Genomic DNA, 15,395 nt, shown 5'->3' with positions numbered 1-15,395 from the left:
ATAAGCCTTCTCTGCAGAGAACTTGGCGATAACAGTCAAATCTGTCTGATTCAAGTCGTGAAATTAGTGCTGCGTTTGTGAAACAAGCATTTAGCATGTAAGATGTGTCTATATGGATCCTGGATCATATTATATCTGTGTCGATCCTTGATCATTATTTAGTTGTATTGACACTGGATCATATCATATCTGTTTTGATCCTGGATCTTCATATATCTGTTGATCCAGGGTCATCATATATCAGTGTTGATTCTGGACCGACATATGTGACGAACCGCCTTGATTCGGTCTTACGTAGCAAAATTTGAAATTTAGTTTTTTACATTGGATAAAAGCAGAGACACAAAGCTACAAAATGGTATATCATGCATTGCATTTGAGGAACAATGAGAAAGAAATTCTGCTTTGAAATTTGATATACTTGTAATCTCACTTTTGAGAAGAATATTTGGGACCTACTGGAGAGCTGTTCTTTGTCGACTCCCATTCAGCATTGTTCACACCCTCTAATCTTTAGCCCCCACCCAAACTCTGACAGCTGTTTACATGTTATCCAGAGCGTTGGTGACTGTAACTGTGCTGCTGGCAACAATTCAATTATGCTTTTTTTGCGGACGTTTACTGACACCGGCCATATTCAACGGTTGTTGAATTCATTAGTTATTCTGCGCACTGGCACACTCAGACAAGAGTGCTCTGAAATCGGAGTAGATGGCCAGACTGAATTTACAAACTCACCTGAAATGGTTACTTGCATAGTGGAGTCTTTTATTAAAACAGCTAACAATGAACCATAATCCAAAATCATGACATTACTATCCTGCATGAATCTGCAGGTAGCTAATTAACCAGGTTCAATTTTAGTCAGCTAGCATTAGTCTATAACTAGCCAAGCAAATGGATCTGAGGGAGAAACTCCCCAAATACAGGTGTGCTGAGCTTGTATCGTCATACCCTGTAATCACTGGCAAAGGTGCTTCAGCAAGTTACTGAGTCAAGGGTCTGAATACTTAGGGCTCTCCAGAGGGTGGTGTAGTCTTCCCAACGTATCACTGGGGGCACACTGCCTGCCCTCCAGGACATCTACTGTACCCGATGTCACAGGAAGGCAAAAAGATCATCAAGACCATCAACCACCAGGGTCCACGGACTGTTCACCCCGCTATGATCCAGAAGGCGAGGTCAGTACAGGTGCATCAATGCTGGGAGCGAGAGACTGAAATACATCTCAAATCCATCAGACTGTGAAATAGCCATCACTGGCCGACTACCACCCGGTTACTCTACCCTGCACCTTAGAGGATGCTGCCCTATGTACATAGACATTAAACTTTTTTCTACCTTTATTTAACTAGGCAAGTCAGTTAACAACAAATTCTTATTTTCAATGACAGCCAAGGAACAGTGGGTTAACTGCCTTGTTCAGGGAGAGAACGAAAGGTTTTTACCTTGTCAGCTTGGGGACTTGATCTTGCAACCTTTCGGTTACTAGTCCAACGCTCTAACCACTAGGCTAGCTGCCGCCCAAATCCCTGGTCTGTCACTTTAAATGGAACACTAGTCACTTTAATACTGTTTATATGCTATTTTACCCATGTCATATGTATATACTGTATTCTGCTGTATTTTCTGTCAATACCACTCAGACATTGCTTGTCCTAAAATATGTATATATTTTTTAATTCCATTCTTTTACTTTTAGATTTGTGTGTATTATTGTGAATTGTTAGATACTACTGCACTGTTGGAGCTAGGAAGAAAAGCATTTCACTACACCTGCAATAACATCTGCTAAACATGTGTATGTGACATATAAAATGTGATTTTGATTTGATTTTGTAGTGTATTAAAGGTAGCAACCCTTTAAATGTAATGCTCAATTAAGTTATGTATTTAGATATTGGTTCCCTTACCCAGTAAGCAGTCAATGAACTGCTCTTAGTCTATGCCGCTTTGACATTGCTCATCCATATATTATTATGTTCATTCCTTTACTTAGATTTGTGTGTATTAGGTATTTGTTGTGGAATTGTTAGATATTACTTGTTAGATATTGCTGCACTGTCGGAACTAGATGCATAAATATTTCGCTATACTCGCAATAACATCTGCTAAACACGTTTTTGATAAATACAATTTGATTTGATTTCTAACGAGTGACTGCAATCAGTCAGTGCCTGGAAACAAGAATGTTATCATTTACAGACAAAACACGTTACTTCCTTCAGCACACTACTACAAGTGTGACTGTTTTGGAATAAAATGTTCAATATATTTCCTTTAACATCCTCTGTGTTGTGTGCTTATTGTTTAACCATTGATATGTTCTAGGTCATTTTGAGACCTTAAGGAGCATCAGGTACTGCTGGAATATCTACCAATAGAATGTCCATCTTTTTGTGATAAATTACACTGGTCACTGTTCGAAACATTTATGAAGTATTAAGAAAGTATGAATAGTCCTCACTTTATATTAGGGACTGCAAAACTACTTTACTAATGATCAGTAAATGGTTTATAAGAATATTTATTAAACATCTCATGAGTAATCTTCTGAATCATTATTGCAGACTATACCAGTTGTTTGTAAATGTATGAATAACTAGCTTACTAAAATAAATATGGGAGTAATGACAAATTATGGATGAACTATTTACTAATCCATGATAAACTATTTAGTGTGTTACCCAATCTCTATATTAATTCACACTAAACAGCGTCTGAGAGGGCTGCTCTGGCGTGACCCCTGACCTGGCAGCATTGATGTAGTGAGAGTAGTGGTAGTGTTCATACCCAGTATGTTGAGGTTGAAGTGTCTACTGTGGTCTCCTGCTCTGTTGTGTTGAATAATTAATGTATATACTGTAGCAGTTATTTATAAATGTCAGAATACCTAGCTGAATAACATTTCACAAATGTGGCCTTAATATGAAATGGTGAGCAAACTGTAAATGCCTTACAAATGGTTTATTACTGAATGTTATTATAAAGTGTTACCCATAATTGCATATTCTTACATTTACCTTCATCTACTTACACAATACACCATTGAGATAGACTTGGATGTTATCTGATATCATGCAGTATTGTACATTTCAGCTTTACTACACTTGATGAAGACGTTGGGTAAACATTTTGCCACTAGAGGGAGATGTTAAACCACATATAGAACGACTCATGACGTCCTCAGAATGTACTATTATAATACTTACAATTTATCATTAAGTAACACAGAACAACCACAGCCTTAGGTATTTGGAGTACACAATCCACAATGACTACAATGTCCTTTATAAAACAAGCTTATGCCTTCTCTAAGTTATTCCAATCCAACCCAGACAAAATCATTCTGAATCAACACAACATGTATCTATGATGACAACACTGAGATAAGCAATGTCAGTGTATTGTTACATGAAATAAATAATTATAAGAATTGTAGAACAAAATGATATCAAACCTATGTTTGCCAACCTAGGGAATAAAATTATAGGATCTATAAACGTCTTATCTTCAAAGTTAAAATAAGTTTAGCTGTCACTTTGAACCATGGATAAAAGAAAGCATAAATTATTGGATTTATTAAGGAATTAACAAGTGGCAGAAAACTGATGAAAAATGATACGAAATTGTCAACTAAAATAGAAAACGTGAAGAAAATAAATAGAAATGGAATCCAACAAATGAAATAGTTGATAACAACAATTGAAAGAGTTTTTGCAGCTTTTTTTTCAGACTTTTTAGCCTGTAGAGTTTTAACACCAGACACACTGGCAGCCTCTTTTGAAAATACCTTTCTGGCCTGTGATCTGGCCACCACAAAGATTTTCATATAAAGTGTTATAATAATAGAGCATGGGACAGCCATTGTAATTACAAGGTCAATGATATTACCCCAGGTTATTCCTTCAACAATGAAACATTCTTTCAAACACCTACCAGGTACCTGTAAATATAGAAAGTGTTTTATAATAGCAGCACGGTATATGATACAACAACACCAGGTAATGGATATGCAACACATCATTCTTGTTGTTGTTATTTTAGAGTGGTACAATAAGGGATCAGACACAGCAACATAGCGGTCAATAGATATCAAGACCAAATTACCCAGAGATAAAGAAGTACATAAAAAAGAGATGTAGAATTGAAACACACAGAAATATTTCCCAAACCCCCAGCAACGTTCCATTTTTGCTACAGTCGTTACTGGTATCACAATCAGTCCCACCAGCAGATCTGACACAGCCAGAGAGAGGATGAGCAGGTTGGTTGGAGTGTGGAGCTGCTTGAAGTGAGAGATGGAGATGATCACCAGTATGTTCAAAAATACTGTAACTGCTGAAATCAATGACAAGAAGATGTACAGTGTAATGTAGATAGATGTCGATAGCAAAGCCTTTCTGCAAGAAGAGTTTCTGTCTTGAAAACAGTATTGAACATCTTTGTTTTCCTCCATTTGTAATAAAAGGTAAAAATGCTGAGGTCCTTCTCCTGCTTGGTCCTGTGTGTGACCCTGTCAGGTCCGCCTTCTGACAAACTCTGAGCTCTGCCTCTCTATTTATCCCTAAGTGGCAAACAGATACTCTCCTCCCCAGCGTCTCTCTGCACACACACACACACGCACACACACACACACACACCACCAACAAAACATACACAAGTGAGCACAGAAATGAACAAACGGTTGGTTAAACAAATCATTGGTGAAAGGATGATATAATGAATGACAGGATTGGATGGTGCTGTGCCCACCTAGCCTGTCCTTCAGCCTTACTGATAGTTAGAGATGACAGATATGGTACATTTAATCAACTAAGCATTTTAATGGGGAAAATATAGCATGGGTGATGTTTTGGTCCATCAAAGGCTATTTTACATGGGAAATAGGATAACTGTGCAGACTAACTGGTTTGGGTGATGTCAGTGCTTAGTTTGGAACATAATCCACAACCTCAGGACACATGATGGCACGACACATGTCAGCTGGCAACTGTGTAGGAAAGTTGACAGTAGGGAAGTTGATGAGATAGCATAAGTTCATGGTGTACGCTTATAGCAAATGCAATCAAAATTGTCTCATTCCATAGGAACATAGACTTTAAAAATGTCCATCTGATCTGAATTATACACTACAAAATCAAATCAAAATCAAATGTTATTGGTCACATACACATATTTAGCAGATGTTTTTGCGGGTTTAGTGAAATTCTTTGTTCCTAGCTCCAACAGCGCAGTAGTATCTAGCAATTCACAACAATACACACAAATCAAAAGTAAATGAAGGGAATAAAGAAATATATAAATAATAGGAAAAGCAATGTCTGCATTGATGCACCTGTACTGACCTTCCCTTCTGGATGATAGCGGGGTGAAAAGGCCGTAGCTCGGGTGGTTGATATCCTTGACGATCTTTTTGGCCTTCCTGTGACATCGGGTACTGTAGGTGTCCTGGAGTGCAGGCAGTCTGCCCCCGGTGATGCATTGGGCAGACCGTACCACCCTCTGGAGAGCCCTGTGGTTATGGGCGGTGCAGTTGCTGTACCAGGTGGTGACACAGCCGGACAGGATGCCTCCAGTTGTCCCCAAAGCACACACATCCCTGGGTCGAGCTGCAAGAAACATTCAAACTGAACAGTTTTATCTTAATCTCTTCATTCAAAGACTCAATCATGGACACTCTTACTGACAGTTGTGGCTGCTTTGCGTGATGTATTGTTGTCTCTACCTTCTTGCCCTTTGTGCTGTTGTCTGTGCCCAATAATGTTTGTACCATGTTTTGCGCTGCTACAGTGTTGTGCTGCTGCCATGTTGTGTTTCTACCATGTTGTTGTCATTTTGTGTTGCTACCATGCTGTGTTGTCATCTTAGGTCTCGCTTTATTTGGTGTTGTGTTGTCTGTCTTGCCGTGATGTGTGTTTTGTCCTATATATATATATATATATATATATATATATATATATATATACTACCGTTCAAAAGTTTGGGGATACTTAGAAATGTACTTGTTTTTGAAAGAAAAACATATTTCTTGTCCATTAAAATAACATAATATTGATCAGAAATACATTGTAGACATTGTTAATGTTGTAAATGACTATTGTAGCTGGAAAGTTCCTCTGTCCAGTTTCTGTGTTCTTTTGCCCATCTTAATCTTTTATTTTAATTGGCCAGTCTGAGATATGACTTTTTCTTTGCAACTCTGCCTAGAAGCCCAGCATCTCGGAGTTGCCTCTTCACTGTTGACGTTGAGACTTGTGTTTTGCGGGTACTATTTAATGAAGCTGACAATTGATGACTTGTGAGGCGTCTGTTTCTCAAACTAGACACTCTAATGTACTTGTCCTCTTGCTCAGTTGTATATTAATACAACTTAATAGCGGAGAAGGTAAAGTGGGATTCGAAATGGTCGGTGATCTGTTTGTTCACTTGGCTTTCGAAGACTTTAGAAAGGCAGGGCAGGATGGATTTAAGTCTGTAAAAGTTTTGGTCAAAAGTGTCTCCCCCTTTGAAGAGGGGGATGACCGTGGCCGCTTTTCAATCTTTAGGAATCTCAGACGATACGAAAGAGAGGTTGAACAGACTAGTAATAGGGGTTGCAACAATGGCGGCGGCTAATTTTAGGAAGAGGGGGTCCAGATTGTCTATCCCAGCTTATTTTTTGGGATCCTGAGTTTGCAGCTCTTTCAGGACATCAGCTGTCTGGATTTTGGTGAAGAAGAAGCGGGGGGGGCGTGCAGTTGCTGGCGGGGGGTGCAGAGCTGTTGACCGGAGTAGAGGTAGCCAGGTGGAAAGAATGGCCAGCTGTAGAGCAATGCTCATTGAAATTCTTGATTATCATGGATTTATCAGTGGTGACAGTGTTTCCTAGTCTCAGTGCAGTGGGCAGCTGGGAGGAGGTGCTCTTATTCTCCATGGACTTTACTGTGTCCCAAAACTTTTTGGAATTACTGCTGCAGGATGCAAATTTCTGTTTGAAAAAGCTAGCCTTTGCTTTCCTAACTGACTATGTGTATTGGTTCCTGACTTCCCTGAAAAGTTGCATAACACGGGGACTATTCGGAGCTAGTGCAGTACGCCACAGGATGTTTTTTGTGCTGGTCAAGGGCAGTCAAAGTCTGGAGTGAACCAAGAACTATATCTGTTATTAGCTCTACAGTTTTTGAAAGGGGCATGCTTATTTAAGATTGTGAAGAAAGCACTTTTAAAGAACAACCAGGCATCCTCTACCGACGGGATGAGGTCAATATCCTTCCAGGATACCGGGGCCAGGTCGATTAGAAAGGCCTGCTTGCAGAATTGTTTTAGGGATAGTTTGACAGTGATGAGGGGTGGTCGTTTGACAGCGGACCCATAACGGACTCATGCAATGAGGCAGTGATCGCTGAGATCCTGGTTGAAAACAGCAGAGGTGTATTTAGAGGGCAAGTTGGTCAGGATGATATCTATGAGGGTGCCCATGTTTACGGATTTGGGGTTGTACCTGGTAGCTTCCTTGATAATTTGTGTGAGATTAAGGGCATCTAGTTTAGATTGTAGGTCACCTAGCAGTACAAACTCTGACGATAGATGGGGGGCAATCATTTCACATATGGTGTCCAAGGCACAGCTGTGAGCTGAGGAGGGTCTATAACAAGCGGCAACAGTGAGGGACTTATTTCTGGAGAGATGGATCTTTAAAAGTAGAAGATAGATTGCAATTCCGCCCCCTTTAGCAGTTCTGTCTTGACAGAAAATGTTGCAATTGGGGATGGAAATGTAAGACATTTTGGTGGACTTCCTAAGCCAGGATTCAGACATGTTTAGGACATCAGGGTTGGCGGAGTGTGCTAAAGCAGTGAATAAAGCAAACTTAGTGAGGAGGCTTCTGATGAACCAAGACTTTTACAGTTGCAGAAGTCATGAGAGTGCCTGGGGACACACAGGGCCTGGGTTAACCTCGACATCACCAGAGGAACAGAGGAGGAGTAGGATGAGGGTACGGCCAAAGGCTATAAGAACTGGTTGTCTTCTGACCCCTCCTGTCTCAGCCTCCAGTATTTATGCTCCAGTAGTTTATGTCGGGGGGCTAGGGTCAGTCTGTCACATCTGGAGTATTTCTCTTGTCTTTTCCGGTGTCCTGTGTGAATTTAAATATGCTCTCTCTAATTCTCTCTTTCTCTCTTTCCCTCTCTCGGAGGACCTGAGCCCTAGGACCATGCCTCAGGACTACCTTGCTTGATGACTCCTTGCTGTCCCCAGTTCACCTGGTCGTGCTGCTGCTCCAGTTCCAACTGTTCTGCCTGCAGCTATGGAACCCTGACTTGTTCACTGGACGTGCTACCTGTCCCAGACCTGCTGTCCCAGACCTGCTGGAACCCTGACCTATTCACCGGACGTGCTACCTGTCCCAGACCTGCTGTTTTCAACTCTCTAGAGACAGCAGGAGCGGTAGAGTTACTCTCAAAGATCGGCTATGAAAAAGCCAACTGACACTTACTCTTGTGTTACTGACTTGTTGCACCCTCGACAACTACTATGATTATTATTATTTGACCATGCTGGTCATTTATGAACATTTCAACATCTAGGCCATGTGCTGTTATAATCTCCACCCGGCCCAGCCAGAAGAGGACTGGCCACCCCTCATAGCCTGGTTCCTCTCTAGGTTTCTTCCTAGGTTTTGGCCTTTCTAGGGAGTTTTTCCTAGCCACCGTGCTTCTACACCTGCATTGCTAGCTGTTTGGGGTTTTAGGCTGGGTTTCTGTACAGCACTTTGAGATATCAGCTGATGTAAAAAGGGCTGTATAAATACATTTGATTTGATTTGATTGTCTAGTGTTTTGGGAACAGAGAATAAAAGGAGCAGTTTTCTGGGCGTGGTAGGATAGATTCGAGGCATAGTGTACAGACAAGGGTATGGTAGGGTGCGAGTACAGTGGGGGTAAACCTAGGCATTGAGTGACGATGAGAGAGGTTGCATCTCTGGAGGCGCCAGTTAAGCTAGGTGCAGTCTCCGCATTTGTGGGGGGTTGGACAAGGGGGCTATCTGAGGCATATTGAGCAGCACTAGGGGCTCTGCAGTAAAATAAAACAATGAGAGCTGCAGTAAAATAAAACAATGAGAGCATCCCTAAACAACAGTACATAAGGCATATTGATATTAGAGAAAGGCATAAAGTAATCACAGGTGTTGATTGGGAGAGTTAAGACAACAACAGTTGAGACAACAACAGCTAGGACAACAACAATGGGTAAATGGCTATGAATGGGCAGAGAGGGTCAGTTAGCTATACACAGGGCCTGAGTTCGAGGCTGGGGCCGACAGCTAAACAAAATGAAGTACCGTGTTAATGAACAGTCCAGCAGGCATCAGCTGTGTAGTCGAGTGATCATAGGGTCCAATGACCGGCAATAGATGAAACTGGGAGCCGTTCAGTAGTCGATTACTCCACTAGGCGAGCGGGAGACACGGCGTTCAGGAAGCTAGCAGGCCAGGGCAGCAGAAAGATCATCACTAACATCCACGACGCAGAGACCGGTTGAGAGCACATCGGTCGAATTACGTCAGACCAGTAGTGATGGATCGGTGGGGCTCCGTGTCGACAAAGGGTCCAGGCCAATTGGCAAGAGAGGTATTGTAGCTGGTGTACTTCGTTTGCTATCAGGAGAGGGGCCTAGCTCGAGGCAAGCTCGAGGCTAACTGGTGCATGCTTCTGGACAAGGGCATTAGCCACAATAGCAACTAGCTAACTGCGAAGATCCGGTGTAATGGTCCAGAGCTTGCGACAGGAATCCGGTGATGTAGTGGGGGGAAAAAGCAGACCGATATGCTCAGGGCTGATATCGTGCCAGATATAAGTTCCAGATATAAGGTTAAAAAAAATAGCAGATCCATACCACATTGGGTGAGGCGGGTTGCAAGAAGGTATATTTAATTTGAAAATGGAAAAAAAGATATTGAAATATAATGAAATATATACCAAAAAAACGAAAAAGATCATATTTACATGGGGCGAAAACAAACACCTCTTACTGCTGCGCCATCTTGGAAAACAAAGTGCAGGAGCAAGACGTCGGTATCCGTGACGTGGCTGGTTTTTCCTTTGTAATCCCTGGTGGTCTATAGACCCTGGCACATAAATCTTGTGTCTAAACCTTTGAATTGCGACTCCAGTTTTTCTCTCTACTGACCTTTTGCCTGTTTGATTGCCGAAGTTGTCCAAATACTTATAAATTCTTTACTTGGGGGGAATAGATACATAAGGTGTTTCTAAACTGTAAAACAGATACTTACGTTAAAGCCCTATTCTAAAAAATGTTGAATATATCTTTTTTTACCCCTAATCAATCTACTCACAATACACCATAAGAATATTTTAAGATAATACACAACGCAGAGGACTAACGGTCAAGAGGGAATTAACGATCAATGGAAATAGTGTTTTTTCTGTAATAGGGAAGTAATGATGAATGGGTCAGAGACATGTAAGGAATTTGTCTAGGCATTGAGCCTGAAACAGGATACTTATTTGGCCATTGGCCCAGTTTTTTTGCAAGGAATTCTAATTGGTCAACCACAGGCTAGGGTTGGGTTATAAAACTACATCATGTCTATTTGTTCTGTGGAGAGAATCACTGAGGAGAGGGGAGAATGAACATCTACCTCTCAGCATAAAATCTATGATATGTCCTCTTTGAATAAACCGATTATTCTCCCTTGATCTGTTTTGGGGTCTGTGTTATTGAAGAGTAACATCAAGTGCTAACCTGATGAAAAAAAAACTGGTTTTATTTTTTTGGCAAATGTATAACACATTTCAAACTGAAATGTACATAAGTATTCAGACCCTTTACTCAGTAGCTTGTTGAAGCACATTTGGCAGCGATCACAGGATATGACGCTACAAGCTTGGCACATCTGTGTTAGGGGAGCTTGTCCCATTTTTCTCTGCAGATACTCCCGAGCTCTGTCAGGTTTTCCTCCTAACGTGACACCTGGCATTCAGGCCAAAGAGTTCAATCATGGTTTCATCAGACCCGAGAATCTTGTTTCTCATGGTCTGAGAGTACTTAAGTTGCCATTTGGCAAACTCCAAGGCTGTCATGTGCCTTTTATTGAGGTGTGGCTTCTGTCTTGCCACTCTACAATAAAGAGCTGATTGTTGGAGTGCTGCAGAAATGGTTGTCCTCCCATCTCCAAAGAGGAACTTTGTAGCTCTCTCAGAGTGACCATCAGGTTCTTGGTCACCCCCCTGACCAAGGCCCTTCTCTCCCGAGTGCTCAGTTTAGCCGGGCGGCCAGCTCTAGGATGAGTCTTGGTGGTTTAAAACTTCTTCCATTTAAGAATGATGGAGGACACTGAGGTCTTGGGACCTTCAATGGTGCTGACATTTTTCCCCAGATCTGTGCCTCAACACAATCAGATCTCTACGGACAATTGTCGCCTGATATTAAACATTTGATCTCATATCCAAAGTGCTGGAGTAAAGAGCTAGATTTTTTAAAACGTTTTCTTGCAGAGTGAAACAGAGGACAGGGATTACTTTCAGTACGTACATTGGCCAGAGTAAAACAGTATAGATCACAATCTGTGACAGAGGGATAACTTGACTTATTCTATACTGAACAAAAAAATAAACGCAAGAGTTACAGTCATATGGAAATCAGTCAATTGAAATGAATTCATTAGGCCTATGGATTTCACGTGATTTGGAATACAAATATATATATATGTTGGTCAAAGACATACAAAAGTATGGGGACACCCCTTCAAATGAGTGGATCTGGCTATTTCAGCCACACCCGTTGCTAAGAGTTGTATGAACTTGATCACACAGCCATGCAATCTCCATAGACAAACACTGGCAGTAGAATAGGCTTACTGAAGAGCTTAGTGACTTTCAACGTGGCACCGTCATAGGATGCTACCTTTTCAACAAGTCAGTTCGGCAAATTGCAGCCCTGCTAGAGCTGCCCCGTTCTACTGTAAGTGCTGTTACTGTTCAATGGAAACATCTAGGAGCAATAATGTCTCAGTCACAAAGTGGTAGGCCACACAAGCTCACAGAACGGGAAGGTGTGAATCTTTTGTACTCGGTTGCAACACTCACAACCGAGTTCCAAACTGCCTCTGGAAGCAACGTCAGCACAAGAACTGTTCGTCAGGAGCTTCATGAAATGGGTTTCCATGGCCGAGCAGCCGCACACAGGCCTAAAATTACCATGCGCAGTGCCTAGTGTTGTCTCAAGAGGTGTAAAGCAATGGAAGTTCCAACAGCAATTATCCAACATCTAGTGGAAAGCCTTCACAGCAGAGTGGGGGCTATGATAGCGGCTAAGGCCGGATTAACTCCATATTAACAGAACTAGAGAAACAGGAAGGCGGGAAAGAACGCTGGTAAGACCTGACAAGACAAGACGAACTGGCAACAGACAAACAGAGAATATAGGTATAAATACACAGGGGATAATGGGAAGATGGACGACACCTGGAGGGGGGTGGAGACAAGCACAACGACAGGTGTAATATCGCAAACGGACATGGCAGTTTCACCGATACGAATTACAGCTTTAAAAGGAAATGTCACTCAAAAACAAGAATCAAAGTGTCGACAGCCACATCATCATGATGATGCAAAATATTGCATGATGCAAATGGCATCGTCATACTCTATGATGATGTGGCCGGTGACTCTTTGATTCTTGAAAGTCCAATTTATTAAAAAGTTGACATCAGACATACAAATCATTGTGGGACTGTATCAACATTGGACTAGTAAAAAAAATAACTAAGGATAGTTTTTCAGTGTAATGTGTAGCAGAGGTGAGTAAGACTCATGCTCTTGTGATGAGGTAGCCCTGCATGGTACTTCAAAATCAGTGTCACCCTCGGTCCAAGAGGGTCTTTCCTCTTGGACTTTTGGTTAAGATGTTGGTTTTCCACTCAGGATACCACGGTTCAGATCCCAACTGTGACAGAGTCATGACTCAGAAGTGGGATTGTTGACCTGTGCAGGGAAGACTAGTTTAGGGGTGAGGGTTGTAATGAGGCCTAATGGAAGTTGTACTCACACAAATGACAATAGAGCTGTACTTAGGTTCACTTTGAATGTTTATGCTGTATTGGGGCCTTATTAGGGCCCTGGAGTAAAGCGTTTGTGTCTCCAACACCTTTAATTGGTAGAATTCCTTAGAGTTTTGGACATCATTGTTCCAGAGCCTTGCATACAGGTAATAACAGGACCCTCTGGTGTCAGAAACTTAAGTCAAACTAACATCATTAAAGAGTTGTCCACTTACCCGGTAGAGACAATATAGTCCCAGTGACATCAGTCACAGAGCACAGGTCGACTTTTGCTGATGTAATATGCTCAATATGCTAAGAATCATTCTAGGTTTACCTAGGTTTACCTACAATGTACTCACATCCTACCTTACCTTTGTCTGTACACTATGCCTTGAATCTATGCTATCATGCCCAGAAACCTGCTCCCTTTACTCTCTGTTCCGAACGTTCTAGACGGCCAGTTCGTATAGCCTTTAGCCGTACCCTTATCCTACTTCTCCTCTGTTCCTCAGGTGATGTAGAGGTTAATCCAGGTCCTGCAGTGCCTAGCTCCACTCCCACTCCCCAGATGTTCTCATTTGTTGACTTCTGTAATAGTAAAAGCCTTGGTTTCCTGCATGTTAACATTAGAAGCCTACTCCCTAAGTTTGTTTTACTCACTGCTTTAGAACACTCTGCCAACCCGGATGCCTTAGCCGTGTCTGAATCCTGGCTTAGGAAAACCACCAAAAACCCTGAAATCTACATCCCTAACTATAACATTTCCCGCCAAGATAGAACTGCCAAAGGGGGCGGTGTTGCAATCTACTACAAAGATAGCCTGCAGAGTTCTGTATTACTATCCAAGTCTGTACCCAAACAATTCGAGCTTCTACTTCTAAAAATTAACCTTTCCAGAAACAAGTCTCTCACTGTTGCCGCTTGCTATAGACCACCCTCTGCCCTCAGCTGTGCCCATCGACACCATATGTGAATTGATTGCCCCCCATCTATCTTCTGAGCTAGTGCTACTAGGTGACCTAAACTACCAACACCCCGGCCATCCTACAATCTAAGCTTGATGCCCTCAATCTCACACAAATTATCAATGAACCTACCAGGTACAACCCCAAATCCGTAAACACGGGCACCCTCATAGATATCATCCTAACTAACTCGCCCTCCAAATACACCTCTGCTGTTTTCAATCAAGATCTCAGCGGTCACTGCCTCAATGCCTGCATCCGTAATGGGTCTGCGACCAAACGACCACCCCTCATCACTGTCAAACGCTCCCTATAACACTTCTGTGAGCAGGCCATTCTAATCGACCTGGCCGGGGTATCCTGGAATGACATTGACCTCATCCCGTCAGTAGATGATGCCTGGTTATTCTTTAAAAGTGCCTTCCTCACCATCTTAAATAAGCATGACCCATTCAAAAAAATTGGAACTAGGAATAGATATAGTCCTTGGTTCACTCCAGACCTGTCTGCCCTTGACCAGCACAAAAACAACCTGTGGCATTCTGCATTAGCATCGAATAGCCCCCGAGATATGCAACTTTTCAGGGAAGTTAGGAACAAATATACACAGGCAGTTAGGAAAGCTAAGGCTAGCTTTTTCAAACAGAAATATGCATCCTGTAGTACAAACTGAAAAAAGTTCTGGGACACCGTAAAGTCCATGGAGAATAAGAGCACCTCCTCCCAGCTGCCCACTGCTCTGAGGCTAGGAAACACTGTTACCACCGATACATCCACTATATTTGAGAATTTCAAGAAGCATTTCTCTACGGCTGGCCCTGGTCAACTGCCCTGCACCCTCCACAGCAACCCGCCAAATCCCCCACCATTTCTCCTTCACCCAAATCCAGATAGCTGATGTTCTGAAAGAGCTGCAAAAGCTGGACCCCTACAAATCAGCCGGGCTAGACAATCTGGACCCTCTCTTTCTAAAATTATCTGCCGAAATTGTTCCAACCCCTATTACTAGCCTGTTCAACCTTTCTTTCGTAACGTCTGACATTCCCAAAGATTGGAAAGCTGTCACAATCATCCCCCTCTTCAAAGGGAGTGACACTCTAGACCCAAACTGCTACAGATCTATATCTACCCTACCCTGTCTTTCTAAGGTCTTCGAAAGCCAAGTTAACAAACAGATTACAGACCATTTAGAATCCCACCGTACCTTCTCCGCTAGTCATGGGTGCTCCTCAGCCACGCTCAAGGTCCTACACGATATCATAACTGCCATCAATAAGAGACATTACTGTGCAGCCGTATTCATTGACCTGGCCAAGGTTTTTGACTGTCAATCACCACATTCTTATTGGCAGACTCGACAGCCTTGGTTTCTCAAATGATTG

The 15,395-nt window shown here is 42.1% G+C and overlaps 2 protein-coding genes across 2 annotated transcripts in view; both read right to left on the bottom strand.

Annotated features, from left to right (window-relative positions):
- Window positions 1-15,395, bottom strand: part of LOC106593599 (NACHT, LRR and PYD domains-containing protein 1 homolog) — a 160,900-nt gene that overhangs the window by 14,935 nt on the left and 130,570 nt on the right. The gene's annotated exons all lie outside the window — the stretch shown is intronic.
- On the bottom strand, window positions 2,927-5,492 carry LOC106590941 (trace amine-associated receptor 7e-like). The gene has a single exon (XM_014182116.3). The coding sequence runs from the start codon at window positions 4,457-4,459 to the stop codon at window positions 3,497-3,499; it is 963 nt and encodes a 320-aa protein (XP_014037591.3). The 5' UTR covers window positions 4,460-5,492; the 3' UTR covers window positions 2,927-3,496.

Source organism: Salmo salar, chromosome 08 (assembly GCF_965601325.2).
Source record: "Salmo salar chromosome 08, fSalSal1, whole genome shotgun sequence".
NCBI lineage: Eukaryota > Metazoa > Chordata > Actinopteri > Salmoniformes > Salmonidae > Salmo > Salmo salar.
This window is presented reverse-complemented; position numbering and strand designations above follow the sequence as displayed.